Here is an 18,002-nt window from a genome sequence, read left to right as displayed (position 1 = left end):
GTATTATTATTGTACTCTTTAGTAAATGCTCATGCACTTATGACATCGGAGTTTTGGGGGTGTTCTAGAATTTGCTTATGGTTTTTCTTAATATTGGTAAACGTTTACTTTATATTTTATTTAAATTGTATGTATCTACGATTCTTAACGTATTAATTTATCTATCTAATAAGATTCATGATTTCAAAACTAATAAAATGAATAATTAAGTTGGTAGTTCACCGTTGGCTTGCCTAACGGCGACGTTGGGCACCATCACGACCTATAATGGGTTTTGGGTTATCTCATGGGGTTCAATGACTTGTGTTTCTGCAAAATTAATTGTCCGATCGGTTAGATCCACAACAGTTAATTATGATTAACGTTATTTCATGTGGTTGGCCATAGGGCAGATATAGCTCATTACTTGTGTGCTCGGATGAATCTAAGCTTTAGCTCAAACAATGTACATGTGTTAAAAATTCCTTAAAAAGTATAAATAAGTACTCCTTCCATTCCAGTTTATATGAACCTATTTTCTTTTTGATTTGTTTCAAAAAGAATAATTTTTTTCTAAATTTGGAAACAATTTAGCTTAAACTTACAATTCTACCATTAATGAGAAGTTTTTATAACCACACAAGTATTCTGGGCACCTTTTGGTTTGTTTAGGACCACAAATTTCAAAAGTCTTTATTTTTTCTTAAACTTCGTGCTCAGTCAAACAGATTCACATAAATTAGAACGGAGAGAGTAATAAATTTCGAACCCAATAATCAAATGTGTTGTGCTAGAATTTAAAACTCAACTCATAATGTTTAAATCTTGAATCCCTCTCTTAATGGCTAAATCCATATAATCAAATGATTCTTCACATTTAGTGTTGATTAAGCAAAAAGTCAATTTTCTTTAGATTTTCTAATTTCTCTTTATCTTGTTGCAAATTTAGAGAAATATAATTTTTCTAATGCTATATATATTCTGCTGTGTAAAATTAAAGTGGGATATGCACTTGCAATAGATATCCAAGTGTTGATATATATCATGAGCAGAAAACAGATCGAGTAATCTCTTTTAAAATTCAAGACGACCTAAATTTACGAGACATCCAACACTTTATGTTTTACCATGCCGCTCAACATGCTTTACTTTTGTTAAATATCTAATGGGAGGCTTTTCATATCCGCAAAAAGGAGGGAAAAGAGTGAAATTGAATACAATCATTTGATTATATGGATTTAGCTAATCATAGGCGAATTCAAGATTTGAACATTATGAGTTTGAGTTTGAGATTTATCACAAGGTATTTGATTATTGGGTTCGAAAACTATTATTTATTTATACTTTTTAATATGGGTGAGAATCGGTCGGTTCAGGTTCAATTAGATTGTAAATATTTTCGATTCGACATATCGGTTATCGATTTATAAAGATGTTAAATCGAACCGATAAAATATCGGTTAGTGGATATCAGTTAATCAGTTATTGATCGTTATCGATTTACCCGATAAGAATCGAAAACATTCTAAATCTCATGTTTTTATTACATAAATCATGATCATACTATTAAGAGAAAGGAAATAAATTTTTGTTCTTAAGAAAAAAAATATTAAATTTCAACTTTAGAAATCAAAACTTTGCATGTAAAAGTCCCAATGAATGAACTCAATTCTCAAAGTCAACAAAAGAAATATGTTAGTAGGAGTAATTAATAAGATATTCGACAATCTAATCTTATACTATTTCAGTACGAGCGGACATAATCCACAAGAAAATAGTAAAACCTAATCTTGTAAATGCTAAAACATCAATGCAATAAAAGAAACAAATAGAAAAACTAAAAATATGAACAATTAATTCTTTAAAGTTTAAAACCAAAAATCTTAACTGAAGAACAAAGATAAGAAATTTAGAAAAGTTTAAAACTTACCGTAAAGAATAAGGTACGAAGATGAAGAGTGACAACAGACAGAATTGAGAGAATGAGAGAATGAGATTTTATATACTTAGTGGGCAAAATTATAATTTTGATAAAACTTATTGGATTATTGATTAAACCGTTAATAAAATTGAGCAAATCAATCGACCCGAATCGAAAACTGAATAATTAAATAACATTAAATTGTTCTCAAATCATTCGCCCAATAACTCGATAACGATAACCCTATAGCATTTTTTCAGTTCGGACTATTGGTTTTATCCGATTTATGCCCAATCCTACTTTTAACGGATTTTAAAAGGCATGTGTACATTGTTCGAGCTAAAACTACTACTCCACTTGAACCTACAAGTAATGAGCTAGATCTGCCCCTATTAAGCAATGAAACAACGTTAATCATGATCAACTGCTTGTGGATCTAACTTATCGGATCATTAATTCTGCAAAAACACAAGTGTTTAACAAAAAAATAAGATTCTCGGTCAAAGCCTATTTTTAGATTAACTTGGGTTACTGATAACCAAGAAATTTCGTACTTTCTCAATTATATGAAAGGAAATAAACGTGACAAGAAATATGGAAATAATTGATTGAAAACAAAAGAAAGTAATAGTATTCCAGTAAGAATTAGAAAGTGCCTTTACAAGTAAAATTCTCTTCCCTTATATAGGGATTTACAAACATAATGTTTCATTCCTTTTATGTATGAGTCATTATGAGCATTAATGACATTAAATGAACCGTTATAATTGGCGATCGTAACTGTCCATGAAGATTCTGCAACGGTTCCAATTCTTCTTCCTCATTAATTGGAGTTTCGTGAATCTTCCCTTTTTATTGTCTTGATTCATTTCATCTGTGTCTCTTCATTGAACAATTTAGGCTTGAGCAATTGCGTCCTTTCATCTTGTGAGTGATTTTTTCATACCTCTTGTAACTCGTGCATCTTTTAATTATTATACTCCAGTTGTCATCATCTTAGTGATCCACGTATCATGCCCTTTCAATCACATATAATATCACGTGTATTATTTATTTTCTACCAATACAGATAGTCCCCCCACTTGCCGAATATTCTGCAATTGAATATTTGGGAAGTGGTACGTATTTATGGAGAGAATATTTTAAAGATGTTTCCCATATATCATTGCGTCTTCTTCAGAACCAACGCATTGCATGTCACTTTCATTTAATGTATGTGCCACGTGGCCTTCGTCGATTGGGTCTGCAATTCTGCGGCGGTTTTTAGGGCTTTCTTGCTGCCGCGTCAGTCACGAAGTGACTGTTTCATTATGACATTCCCATCATGACTTACTTTACATAACAGTTGCTTTTTCTTATAAATACCTCATGTGCTTTTAGTTCCACGAAATCTTCAATCTACAGTGTTTTTCTTATTTAATCATTTTTGTTCTTCAGCACGCATTATTTTCTTATATAACTATGTCATCGTCAAACCCCGATCCTCGCAGAGTAGTAATTGTAGATGAACTTCCCCCTTCAACTACTCCTGTTAGGAGTAGAAGAGGTGGTAGATTACGTAGTTTAGTATCTGTATCTGTTCGTGGTTCTACTTCCCAAACCAATATTATTACTCCTTCTTCTTCTAGGACTAGGGCTTCTTCAACCGATAGATCTTTTGCCAGAAATAGGAAATAAAGTGAACCCATTCGAGAACCAATGGTTGATAAAATCATTCCTTAAGAATTTTCTTTCTCTACTGATCGTGAATCGATTAGGAACCAAGTTACTTCTATGACTTTCCATGATCGTGCCGATGTCTATCCTTCCCAGATTACTAATGGCTTGATTTCTCTTGTGCGAAAAGAATCCCACTGGAAATCTGATTTTTCAGTTTTAGTTCCTGGCTCAAACCAAATGATAACTTCGTACCAGGTTGGTTATTCTTTTGTTTACACATATCCTTTTACCTTAGGTTTCAGACCACTTATTGACCCAGTGATCATAGAATTTTGTCGTTTATTTAATATTTGCTTAGGACAGATTGGTCCTATTGTATGGAGAGTTGTTGCATGTCTGCGATACCTATCTAATTTGGCTTCCTTACCCTTTACCTTTCAACACTTGCTTCATCTTTATTCCCCTAAGTTGTTTCGTTCAGGGGTCTTTACTCTCGTGGCCAGAAGCAAAAAGGTTTTGGTTAGCCCTGAAGATGATAGAGATCATGGCTGGTACGCACGTTCATTGCTGCTCCCACAATTGGTTTAGTGGGTGAGGAGAACATGCCTTTTTCAGAAAAGTAGAATTTTGCACGTAAGTATTTTTTTAAGTATCTATCTTCTTCTTTTATGAGGGAAGAAGAGACTTACAATCTCGTGAATTTTTTTCTTTTCGTTTTCGCAACCATGAAAGTTTTTGAAGAAATACCAAACTTCCGTGCTGGGGTAGAGAAATTGTTGTCGGTTGCTCCTATGGAAAGGAAGGTCTTGGAAATACCTATCTCATAAGTTTGGTTGGAAAGTCAAGACTCATGGTATTCTTCTCTTTAATTTTCCTCCTTTCTTTTGTATTTACTTGGAGGTTACTAACTTTTTCCTCTGCTAGGGTTTCCCATTCGAGGTGTCAGTGTCGCATCTATTATTTCATCAAGACTCTCTTTGTCCCTTGCTCAAGAGATGATTTTAAATTCTTCATCAAATAGAAAAGCGGAGGGAGCTTGTGGCTCAGAGGGTGAAGAGGAACAAGAAGAGGGTCCTTTAGTGCGCATGCCTTGGGCTAGGAGGCGCGTTATTTCAGATAATGAAATCACCCCTCCTCCAAGTTCAGTTCCTGTGAATGAGCCTGAAAGTGCTACTTTAGTGAGTTTTGATGAAAAGATAAATGTTGCCCCTCGTGAATCTACCAATCAATTGTTTTCCCGTGGTTTTGATAGTGAAGATTTTGGTCCTGTTTTCGGAGAAGTACCCCTTTCCTCTTTTCCACTGTCAGTTCCTATTGATTCTCAGATTTCCGCTCCTGTTATTGCTGCTACTGGTCCTCCCGTGGCTGTTTTCACTTCCTCAACTATCCCTATTGCTACCACTTCTCATGTTGAAGTTGGTACTTCCAATAGCAATAGTATGATGAAAAAGGTTACCATAGAAGTCCCCGAGGATGGTAATCTTTTGAAAAAATCTGGTCAAGCTGACGTATGGCTAACACCTCTACTTGGCCCAGTTGAGAAGTCGAAGTTGGAAAGCCACAGTTCCTTGACGTAAATGAATGATATTGTTCATTCATCTTTGAAGGTACAAGTCTTATCTCTTTCCTTTATTTTCCTCGTGATTTTTTATCTATGATTGATAATCACTTCTTCTTTTTCTTTTGTAGATCAACTTGATAGTCACGGAGCTTATGAAGAGAATTGTCCACACTGAACAGCTAGTCAACGATTATCGTACGGAGGCGGACAACTTGAAGGAACAATACGAGGGTCTTCAATTGGAGAAAGAAGTTTTAGATGAGGAGAAGTGAGCTTTAGAACAGCAAATAAGAGTGATGGCGGCATAATTGGCAATTGAAAAAGCCTCTTCCAGTCAAGTTGGCAAAGATAAAGACATCCTTGAGTCTTCATTTGCAGAGAAACTTTCCAAAGCTACCGAAGAGATTAGGGGTTTGAAATAACTCCTTAATCAGAAGGAGACCTATACCGGGGAGCTTGTTCAAACACTCACTCAGGCTTAAGAAGACCTCCGTGCCTCTACTGATAAGGTCCAGTTCTTGGAGAGATCCCTTGCCCCTTTGAAGGCTTTTTATGATGCCTTTTTGACTGAAAGAGAAGAGTTGAAGGCTGAAATTGAGCAATGGGAGAAGGACTATGAGGCTCTCGAAGATAAATCAACTCTTGACGTAAGCTGGGCTTTTCTGAACACGCGCCTCGAGATTTTGATAGAGGCTAGCCAGGAAGATTTTAACTTGAATGCTGAGATTGCAAAGGATAAGGAAACTATTAAAAAAACTCAGCAAAGTCAGAACTTTTCCTCACCTAAGGTCGGAGTTCCCGAAGGTGATGAACTTACTCCTGGTGAAGTTGGTGTTCAAGCCTCTTCTGCTCAAGTCGAATCTTCTCCCGCTGCTGATGATGCCATATTGGATTCTGCCTCTCCCACTGCTGATAGTGTTTTTTTGAATTTTGCCCCATGGTGTTCTTAGTTTGTTTCTTGAACTTTTGATGGGAAGTTTGTTTTGTTTGTTTTTATTTTTTATTTTTGGAATGATTGGCTAGTTTTTACCCATGGTCCATTTTGGGGTTTGTAATCAAACTAATACCTTGGTTTTAACTAAGTTTATATTTAGTTTTAGCCAGGTTTATTATATAATATTTCGTTTGAGTTTATGTTTTACTCTTTGACTTGCATTTTAAAAATGCTTTAGTATTTAGTAATTTTGGTATAGACACGAATTTTATAAAAGAGGACCCTTTTATAAACGACACTAATGAAGAAGACGTCTCAACTTCATATTGGTGTAAGTATATGAAAGAAGTAGGAAAATACATATTTCGAAGAGATTTCTTAAATAATTTGAGGAAGTTTCATATTTTGAACTTTCAAATTATATAACACTTTACATGTATTCAAGTAACCTTTTGTACAACATCTACAACTCTTTCATAACTGTTTTCCTTATAATAGATTTCATAAAATCTAGGGTATATTTTGCAACCCATGACTAATCATTACCCTTAACCTAAATACTCGTAGGATCTTGTAATTTTACATCCGCTAGTTTACACTTTATCAAAGCTTATTACAAAGGTTTTTGAATCAGACTTGTTTTTTGGCTCTTCATTAGCTCTTGATTTTTTATTTTTGGGTTGATCGAGGCTTGACTTGAATTCTGACTCTTTTAGTCTTCTTTAGTCATCGTTGATTTTCAGTCTTCTTTGCCTTCCATAGTCCCCCAAGTGTTAGAGCTTTGAAGTATGAAATCTCGAGCACTTGATTATTCCTTACATGTGGTCCATTTCCTAAAAAGGAAAATACATACGGGACTCGGAGGTATATTTTTAGATGATGACTGCTTAACCCTTTTTATTTCCATCAGAAAGGTTGTAACCCAGGCCGGGAATAATTTTGTATCTCATGTGTCTTTCAGGTCTAATATCATCATTTGGTGTGGGCTAGCTTTTTGCCTATCATCTAAAATTGTTAGTATAATTTAACAGAACAAAACAAAATCGAAGTTAAGTGATACCTGACTATGGGTATTTCCCTTGCTTAGAAATAAAATTTCTTTAAATGAACAGCATTCCAATTCCGAGGTAACACCTTGCCGTCCATGGTTTCTAATTCATAGGCACATTTTCCAGCGATACCTCGAACTTTATAATACCTTCCCAATTTGGGTTCAACTTTCCTGTTCCAGCTGATTTTGTTGATTGAAAAAAACTTTTGAGAATGAAGTCCCCAATCTTGAAGTATCTGAGATGAGCCTTCATGTTGTAGTATCGTTCAATGGTTTGCTTCTGTTCTACCATCCTTATTAGAACTGCTTCTTTTCTTTGCTCGAGTACATCCAAATTCGTTCTTAACTCTTCATCATTTGATTCTTCTGTTACTTGTGTGAATCTCGTACTTGGCTCTCCTATTTCAACTGGGATTAAGGCTTCTGAACCATAAACAAGTGAAAATGGTATTTCTCTCGTGCCTGTCTTTGTTGTTGTTCGATAAGCCCATAATACTCCTGGTAACACCTCGAGCCAATTGCCTTTTGATTCTTCTAATCTTTTTTTCAAATTATTAATAATAATCTTGTTTGTTGACTCAGCTTGTCCATTTGCCACAGGATGATAAGGTGAGGAAGTTATTCGTTTGATTTGCCAACTTTGAAAAAATTATGTGACTTTCGAGCCTATAAACTGTGGGCCATTATCACATACGATTTCTTTTGTCACTCTGAATCGGCATATAACATTCCGCCAAATAAAATTCATTACTTCCTTTTCTCGCACCTGTTTGAAAGCTCCTGCCTCTACCCATTTGGAAAATTAATCCATTAATACTAACAAAAATCATACCTTTCCTTTAGCTTGTGGCAAAGGACCCACTATGTCCATTCCCCACTTCATGAATGACCACGGGGAAATAACCGTGTGTAATAATTCTGCTGGGCGATGCATATTATTGTCATATCATTGGCATCTATCACACTTTGCTACAAAACTTTTTGCATCTTCCTCCATTTTAGGCCAGTAGTATCCTGCTCTAATTAGAGTTTTTTACCAAAGATCTACCTCCTGCGTGATTTCCACAATGCCCCTTATGCACTTCTTTTATCATATATTCTGTTTGAAGAGGTCCAAGGCATCTTGCTAAAGGTCCACCAAATATTTTTCGATATAAATTTCCTCGAATTAAACGGTAACGAGCAGCTTTTCGTCGAAGCGACTGAGACTCTTTTTTCCTTCAGGTACGGTTCCATACTGCAAAAAATTAACAAGCTCGTTTCTCCAATCTCAAGTCAGATTATTGAAACTTACCTCATTTTTATCCTGGTCTAGTACTGAATGAAATAAATATATTACAATAACATTTTCTGCACTTGTTATTTCCGCAACTAAAGCAATATTAGCTAGTGCATCTGCTTCTGCATTTTCTTCCCTGGGTATTTGTACAATCTTCCATGATTGGAATTGCCTTATCAATTCTCGTGCCTTTTCCAAATATTGTTGCATCATCCGTGCCTCTCTAGTTATATAAGTCCCCTGCATCTGATTGACTACCAGCTGAGAATCACTTTTAATCACGATTTGCTCTATGGAGAGTTCTCGTGCCAGTTCTAACCCTGGAATTAGAGCTTCGCACTCTGCTTCATTGTTAGTAATAGGGCAATATTTAACTGCTTGTCTTATACTTTCTCCCGAAGGTAAAATTAAAACAATACCCAAATCTGCTCCTTTAATATTTGAGGAGCCATCAGTAAATAGAGTCCACATACCTGGATTAGATCCGGTGAATATTTGTAATTCCTTTTCTACTTCAGGAACTATTTTTGTGCTTAAATATGCTAAAACTTGTGATTTTATTGCAGTTCTAGGTTGGTACATAATATCATAATCACTGAGTTCTATTGCCCACTTGGCTAATCTACCTAACAATTCTTGTTTATGCAAAATATTCCTTAAAGTTTAAGCAGGTATTACGGAAATAGGGTGACATTGAAAGTAAGGTCTCAACTTTCTAGATGTCATAACTAATGCTAAAACAAGTTTTTCTTAATTAGGATATCTAGTCTCAGCATCCAACAAATATTTACTAACATAACAAATTGGAGATTGTTTACCTTTGTCTTCTCGTATCAAAAATGCATTTACAGTCATTTCTGAAACTACGAGATAAACGAACAGCCTCTCACCATCTTTTGGTTTAGCCAGCAAAGGTATATTTGATAAGTATGCCTTCAAATTTTTGAGGGCTTGTTGGCATTCTTCATTCAATTTATGAGTCATCACCTCTGGAGGCATACCTGTCATATTCGAATGCGACCAAGCAAAACAAATTGCGTTAGTTTTTAAAAATTCAACTAACTTACTTCTCATTCCTGGGCTCAGGTTTTCTCTAACATAAACTTTTTGATCTGGCCATTGTTCGAATAGCACAACAGCTTCGAGCTCCACAATTGTTGTTTTGATGTTTTAATTCTCCTCTGGTTCTTGAATTACATCCAGACTCGAATCCATATTAGTTTGCTTTGATACATTTTCATATGTGATTTGATTTACCACATCTTCCACAAAATCCTCATTTGTATCAATGCTTTCCTTGTGTGACTGCACCACTGAATTGATATTCTTAGAAGTTTGTTGATCTCCTTGAAATAGTTGAATTCCCCATTTTGAAGGAAACTTAATAACTTGAAATGTCTATGTCTATTACTTGATATTTTGTCTCTTTAATGACTCCTTCCGCGAATGTAGTTAACATTATCTCGCCCTTCGTAATAACGGTTAAATCGTTGAATCCAGATAAGGAACGTGCTTTTGGTATCATCTGGTCGCCAATTTGCATTTCGTTCGCCACTCGCAATAAGATAATATTCACGGATCTACCTGGATCAATCAAAACTCGTTTTACATTAGTATCTTGTATAAGTAAAGATTTTACCAGTGCATCATTGTGAGGAATCATTAAGCCATCTGCATCTACATCATCAAATGTTATGCTATCTTCTTCCAAGGTTTTTCGAACCCGCTTTCCGTGGGTTACTGTGACTTTTGCCGTCTTTTTCGCAGTTGTGTACGTTACACCGTTAACTTATTCTCCCCCGCTTATCACGTTAATTGTTCTCTTTGGAGATGGAGGTTTTGGAGGTTCTTGCCTATTTTTCATGTAAGACTGTTTACCTTTCTCGTTGAACAGGTCTGTCAAGTATCCCTGCTTCAACAAATGTTCTACCTCACCATGTAACAGTCTGCAATTTGATGTTCTATGGCCGTGATCATTATGAAACTCGCACCAGAAATCTGGATTTCTTCTGTTTGGGTTTGATCTCATTTCCTTTGGTCATCGCACCTTATCTCACATACTCCTTAAAACAGCTACCAAATCAGAAGTACTTATATTGAAACTATAGTCTTCAATCCTTGCATTTGTGTTGGTATCCCCATCACGCATATCTCGATCTTTTATGAACCTAGATGATGATGAACCTGAATCTTTGTTCCTCAATCTATGGTCAGATCGTACATTTTCTGGCTTGGAACGTGTGTCTCACCCTGAGGATCCCATATAAGGCTCGTGCCTGTTTTTACCGAACCTCTTTTCAGATTCTGACCGCCTTGGTCCTGTTCTCTCATCAACCTTTGACTGAGCAACGATGTCTTCTTCAATCCGTAGCTTGGTACTATACCTGTTATATACGCCATTCTGTGTTGTGGCAAGAAATTCTCATAAGCTTTTTTTAGCCTTCTCGTGGCTTCTGAACTTTTTTCGTTTAGATTACTAGCGAACGCCATGGCTGCCCAATTATCAGGTACTCTTGGTAGCATCATTCTTTCACGCTGGAATCTATCTACAAATTCTCTGAGCAATTTTGTATCTCCTTGCTTCACTTTGAAGATATCTTCCATTCTTTTTTCAACTTTTTGATCCCCCCAGTGTGCTTTTATAAATAAATCTGCAAGCTCAGCAAAAAAGAATAGAATTTTCAGGTAAAAGAGAATACGATGTTAACGCCCCTTTCGTGACTGTTTCTCCAAACTTTTTGACCAACACTGACTCAATTTCCTGCTTGGTTAAATCATTGCCTTTTACTCCTGTGGTGAATGCAGTGACATGGTCACGTGGATCGGTTGTTCCATCATATTTTGGGATGTCAGGCATTTTGAACTTCTTGGGAATGGGCAATAGAGTCGCGCTTGGTTTCCAGGGTTGTTGCGAATATTTGTCAATATTCACTCCCTTAATCACAGGTGGTACGCCAGGTATTTGCTGGATGCAGTCGTTTTGTTCTTTCACCTGTTTATGCAAAGTTAGTAGTAAAGTTTGTAAATCAGAATTATTTGGTGTACGTGGTCTCCCATCACGTGACTCATTGGGAGTTCCCCCGCTTCCTGAATTAGCAAGCCCTGAGAGTGAAATTTTCACAGTTGCAGTATTATTTGGGGAAGGAGTTGGTGGTATAGTTGACAGTCCCCTCACGAAAGCTTGGAGAGAATTATTCACGTGTTCATCGATCAACTGTTTCACAACATCCTGCTCAACAGTCTGCTCATCTCCATGTTGTTCATTCGTGTGAGTAGCAAATCTTTCAGGTGTTCCTTCTCGAGAAGTGCGTGGAGATCCCTGAAGTGATGGAACTGGAGTTCCTTCTACCTGTTGGTTGTTGTCATTGACAGTTGACATGATTTGGTTGTGAGAGAGAAAGATTTGGAAAGTAAAAAGATTATCAGATTTTCGGTAACGGAACTAATTTGTTTAACCAAAAAATAAGATTCTCGGTCAAAGCCTATTTTTGGAAGAACTCGGGTTACTTATAACCAAGAAATTCCGTACTTTCTCAATTATATGAAGGAAAATAAACGTGACAAGAAATATGAAAATAATTGATTGAAAACAAAACAAAATAATTATATTCCAGTAAGAATCAGAACGTGCCTTTACAAGTGAAATTCTCTTCCCTTATATAGGGGTTTACAAATATAACGTTTCATTCCTTTTATGTCTGAGTCATTATGAGCATTAATGACATTAAATGAACCGTTATAATTGGCGATCGTAACTGTCCATGAAGATTCTGCAACGGTTCTGATTCATCTTCCTCATTAATTAGAGGTTCGTGAATGTTCCCTTTTTATTGTCTTGATTCATTTCATCTGTGTCTCTTCATTGAACAATTTAGGCTCGAGCAACTGCGTCCTTTCATCTCGTGAGTGATTTGTTCGTCCCTCTTGTAACTCATACATCTTTTAATTATTACACTCTAGTTATCATCTTTTTAGTGATCTACATATCATGCCCTGTCAGCCACATATAATTCCACGTGTATTATTTATTTTCTACCGATACAACAAATAATTTAACACTATGAGATAACGTTGTGGTTGGTTTGGCTGCCAACGAGATAAGTGTTGGTTATGGATGGTCTATTGCCCACATATAGTTCAACCCAAAAGGTTTATTGTGCATGTACGAATAGTCTGTTGCAAAGCACAGTGGCATTGCTGGACTAGAGATATTGAGATGTGACATGTATATTTGCTACTATTTTTTTTATAAATATCTTTTTTAATGAAATACTTTATTCATGCATCATAGTAATTTGAAAACTTAATTTATTCAGCGACTGATCACTTAATTTTTTTAATAAAAAATTTAAACAAATATTTTCATTGCTCAAGAAATTAAATGGGTTTATTGTAACTTTATGAATCTTGAAATGTAATTAATTCGCCAAGACAACAATTACATCTCTGCATCTAATTGCAGGAAAATATCATGAGGTCCATAAAGAGAGGCCATGCTAAAACCTCTACGCTGTGGAAGCTCACTTATTTTCTTCGACTCTTCTTCACAAAGTGACCAATCAAATATTTGAAGGTTCTCTTTCATTCTCTCCTTGTTGAAACTCTTTGTAACAAGATTCACCCCTTGCTCATAAACCCACCTCAATGCTACCTGCACAAAGTCAATTAATTTTTATATTATCATGTCATTTAAAAAATAAATACGGATAGTTATCTATATTACGTGAAAATAAGATTATATTGTACTAGTAGTGTAAAAATATTTTACACAACCAGTATGGTCAAAGGTGTATCCAGTGTAGAAGCAATGAGTTTAGTTGAATCCATAACTTTCGCTCATACCCTGTATTTTTGCCCAAAAATATATTATTAAATCTGTACCAACAATGAATTTGAACACATTAAATTAGATGAGATGTGATAAAATTAAGAATTTGAAAACATAAAGTTCAAATCCTAATCTAAGTATGGTGTGGTTATACCTCGAACAAAAAATAGATCTCGCCGGTAGCTAAACTAAGGCCATTTAGAATTAGGAATACGCATAATCGGTCCAATTCTTGTTTGGTCATGAAAATCGGAAAATAGTTTAACATTAAAATCTCTTTTATAGTACAAGTTCTACGCATAATGAACATGACTTAATGCCATTTTTTATATATGAAAACTTGTTTTATGATCGAAGAAAATTAAAACATAGAATTGGAGACAAAAGGAAGAGTATTGAAAGAGTGTTTGATAAGAAACCTAGACAAGAAAAAGAATCAAACAAGAAAATGAAAAACATAAGAAAACAAGAGAAATTAAAAAACCTGAGCAGTGGTTTTTCCTTTGGATTTGGCAATTTCAGTTAAAACATCACATTCCACAACTCTGTTATCACCCCATAATGTATTATTTGAACCCAAGGGAGAATAAGCAGTGATTTGTATTCCCTTTGCCTTGCAAAATTCCCTCAGTTGCTTTTGTTGCCACATTGGGTTCATCTCCACCTTTTCAAAACACAAGAAAACAAAGGCATCTATAAAACAAACATTGCAGTTTACTTCTAATTACAAATAAATTGTCAGAAAACAAATTTAGTGACGTTTTCAAAGCAGCAACAACATCAATAACATACCTAATGTGATCTCATAAGTAGGGTATAAAGAGGGAGAGATGTACGGAGATTTTATCCCTGCTTTATATGAAGTAGAGATATTATTTCTAATAGTCCCTCAACTCCAAAAAAAAAAAAATTTCAAAATAGGTTTGAAAAGTAATAGAGTAAAATCTGACATTTTCAAAAGCAAAGAATTAAAACACCAACCGAGCAGAGACGGATTCAAGAGTTTTTAAGTCAATGGATATGAAGTAGCACTCCACCAAGTTTTCCTTTGTGACGTTAGTGGATGCATAGTTAAAATAAATACACAAATATTTAAAATATTTACATATGTATATATTTCGAGTTGCAGGCAATGAGTACGTCCAGATAAAAAATGTGCACCTGCCCCTTGGAGTGGGTTGGTTCAGTCAATTTACTCCATTTGATCCTTTTTATCCGTCATTTTACTTAAAAAACAATTGATTTTAACACATTAAAAAATCAAAAAGACATTAATTATTTTTCTATATTTCCTTATTTTGACTACTCCAAGAAGGTATTTAGAAGAGATAAGGTAATTTAGTCAAACATTTCTTACAAAATTACAATTATTATTAGGTGATTTTTTTATCCGTCGTTATAGAAAGAAAAAAAAATTGATTTTACAACATTAAAAAATCAAAAAGACATTAATTATTTTTTCAATATTTCCTACTCTGACTACTCCAAGAAGGTATTTAGAAGAGATAAGGTAATTTTAGTCAAATATTTCTTATAAAATTACAACTATTATTAGGTAATTTTCTTAATGGACATTCCAAAACCTTAAACAACAACAACGTAACAACAATATATGATCAAGTGTAATTTCACAAGTAGAGTAATATGCACGCAGCCTTACTCCTATCTTGTACAGATAGAAAGACTGCTTCCAATAGACAAGCGTACTAACACCTTAAAATAGATTTTAAAAATGGATTATTTTTATCTTGGGGAGCTGAAAAGATTGGAAAAAAGACTCACTTGATTGATAGCTGGAGGAATTTTAGCAATGGAAAGGAGTTCCTCAAGCTTTTTGCAAGAGAAATTACTAACACCAATTCCTTTTGTGAGGCCAAGACTCTTGCATTCTTCCATTCCTTCCCACACACCTTTGATATCCAATGGGTAAATGATTTCTTTTGGAACTGGGAGTTTTTGTATCGTTTCACTTATTCTCAGAGGCATGTGAATTAGATACATATCCACATATTCCAATTGCAAATTTCTGCACCAAAAAGGTACAAAAGTTTTGACTTACTTCGACAAGATTTTGGAGCAGATTTGAATGTTTGCTAAAAAAAAAACTATAAATTAAATACTTGATAACTCTTGGTACCACGACTCTCTTGTAATGTGTACAATGGTAGGATATCCTATGGGGTTAGCTATCCTATGGGGTTAGCTATCCTACTGTTTATATGGGATAGTTAATTCCACCATTTTAATGTAAAATTTATCACAGAATTAGCTAATAAATATAATCAAGCATGAAATAAATATAACCTTAAATTATTTCTCGAAATTATTATCCTTATCTCATGTACCAAACGACTCAGTAAGATTTAATTCAATTCATTCTTTTCGTAGAAACGGTTTAATTTCCTTGAATTGGTTTGCAACTCTAATGGTTGACACTGACGATAGACATTGGTTGTATTTCCTTGAATTGGTTTGCAACTCTAATGGTTGACACTGACGATAGACATTGGTTGTTTTGTTTTTCGTCGCACTTCCAAGACACTTCATAAACGCGTCGCGTAACAGCTGAACACATAAATTTTGGAACCAATGCAAACGAAGCATGTCCAAAAGTAAACCAACCTCACTACTACAAAAAATAATCGGATTTCAAAGTAACACGATCTCTTTCAAAAAATTCACATGGTGTTACAGCGGTGCGTTTCGGATCCTCCAAAAATACTGCATTATTAGAGGATCTGACACAAATACGGCAACATTTTGAAGAGTCCACGCAACATAGATTATAAATTATGTCATTGAATTTATCACAATATAACTCACGGTTACACCTTCTTACTCAACATTATATTTTTTATTTAGCCCTTCTAAAAGGAATATTGGCTCTAAAATTTTCATTTATGTCTACCAAAACGACAGGAAATGTTTCGGCAAAAGTAGGCATACGACGTACGAAAAATAAATTAAATTTATGAAAATTACATAAAAAATAATATAAGTCATAATAGTTAATAATCCAAAGTATTTAAGAAAAGTGTGGTCAAAGAACAACCTCTTTCAACTCCCCAAATAGTATATCCTCACATAAATTGGTACAAATGAAGTACTCCCTCACTTTTACTTGTCCAATATTTTAAAAATAAATTCACTTTTACTTGTCACTTTTGGCATATCAAGAGAAGACAGTTTCATCTTTCATGTTATACCCACAGTATTAATTACTCATTTCAAATCATTTTCTAAAATTCATTAAAAATATGCATCAATTAATATGAGTATCATGGTAAATTATGCAGCTCATTTATTAATGAACGGGGGTATCATTACCGAAGACTGAGTTTACAAGCAGGAACAACTTGATCACGTTCAGCAAAAGTGGACCATAACTTAGTAGTGATGAAAAGCTCATCCCTCGACTTGATGATACCAAGATGAAGAGCCTCAACAATGGCTTCTCCGAGAGACTTTTCCGATGGATAAATAAATGCCGTGTCGAAGTGGCGGTAGCCGGCTTTAATAGCTTCCAATAGGGTAGATTTCACTGTCTCCGCCGACTCCGCCGGCGGAGATGAAGAAGCAGTTCCCATGCCAATCACTGGCATGGCCTTGTCACAATTGTTCAAACTTACTTCTTGCATTTTTGGCCTTGTTGTGTGAATGTCTTGATACTAAACTTAAAATGCTCAACTTTAGTACTTGGTAAGAGTATTTGTATTTATAAAAAACTTTCATTCTTTTTTGGTAAATTGAAAATTTGCAAAATCTTTAATAATTTACCTTGCATAGATCTTGGGATTATTATAGACAAATGAGTAATTCTCACATATAATTAATAAGTGCGGAAAAGACTTTAATTATGCGGAAAAAGAATCATTTATCTATTTGGAATTTAAGTTATTTCATCTTGACATGTCAGGAAAAAAAACAGGTATATACTAATGACACTTTATCTTCTTGGATTTTTGAAATATCTTCCCGAACATTTTAAGAAAATTATACAAGGTATATCTTATTTCATTTTATATTATAATTGCTATAAATAGTCACTATCTATACATTAAAAGGAAAAACAAATTCGCAACCGGAGTTTACTTTTGTTGTTTTCGCAGTATGAAGCTTGTATTTAATTTGAATTTATTTAAAATACCGTTTTACATAATGAGAAATGTTGCCTTATGTAGATTATGGACCGTTTAGACGCGGCAATAAAAATGGGTGAATGACACAGTTATCCACAAAAATAAAATTATTTACCCTTACCTACCCATTTATTTTTCTACCCATCAATCTAATTACATTTCCTACCCATAGTAATTTTTGCGGAGAATTTTCTCTTTTTTCTCCAATTCTTTTTTATTTCTATGTTTCTTTTCTTTTTTCCTTTTTTTCTTTCTTTTCTCCTTTTTTCTCGTTTTCTTTTTTTTTTTTTCTCTCTCTCTCTTTTATTCATTTATTTTTGCACAAATCGTATTGTTATTTCTATCATAACTTATTTCACACTCAAATTTGACTCCTTCTTTATTTTTTTATTTTTTTTTCTTTTCTTTATTTCTTGTTCCATTTCTAATTCCACGTGATTGCCATGCAAACCTTATCTCCTTCCCTACAAATACTAGTACACACTCTACATTAGCAATAACACCAAATCTCCATATATACTACTAGTTAGTATAGAAATGATAATAAAATATTGAAAAATGCAATAAAAGTATAAGTAGCAAAAAAGACTTCTAGTACCATATGATATCAATATGGTATACATTTATACCAACAGAGTATATGATTTCTCT

At 34.5% G+C, this 18,002-nt stretch overlaps 2 protein-coding genes across 2 annotated transcripts; both read right to left on the bottom strand.

Moving 5' to 3' along the window:
- Nucleotides 1-7,205: 7,205 nt before the first annotated feature.
- LOC142167346 (uncharacterized) lies at nt 7,206-9,392 on the bottom strand. Its single transcript, XM_075227509.1, has 3 exons — nt 9,203-9,392; nt 8,400-9,010; nt 7,206-7,670 (listed from the first exon to the last, which is right to left on the bottom strand). The coding sequence occupies exons 1-3, from the start codon at nt 9,390-9,392 to the stop codon at nt 7,206-7,208; spliced, it is 1,266 nt and encodes a 421-aa protein (XP_075083610.1).
- Nucleotides 9,393-12,822: 3,430 nt separating this feature from the next.
- On the bottom strand, nt 12,823-16,850 carry LOC107770207 (D-galacturonate reductase-like). The gene is made up of 4 exons (XM_016589485.1): nt 16,540-16,850; nt 14,995-15,238; nt 13,697-13,876; nt 12,823-13,035 (listed from the first exon to the last, which is right to left on the bottom strand). The coding sequence occupies exons 1-4, from the start codon at nt 16,848-16,850 to the stop codon at nt 12,823-12,825; spliced, it is 948 nt and encodes a 315-aa protein (XP_016444971.1).
- Nucleotides 16,851-18,002: the final 1,152 nt, after the last annotated feature.

Source organism: Nicotiana tabacum, chromosome 12 (assembly GCF_000715075.1).
Source record: "Nicotiana tabacum cultivar K326 chromosome 12, ASM71507v2, whole genome shotgun sequence".
NCBI lineage: Eukaryota > Viridiplantae > Streptophyta > Magnoliopsida > Solanales > Solanaceae > Nicotiana > Nicotiana tabacum.
Note: the sequence above shows the minus strand (reverse complement) of the source record. Positions and strands in the feature narration are given on the sequence as shown.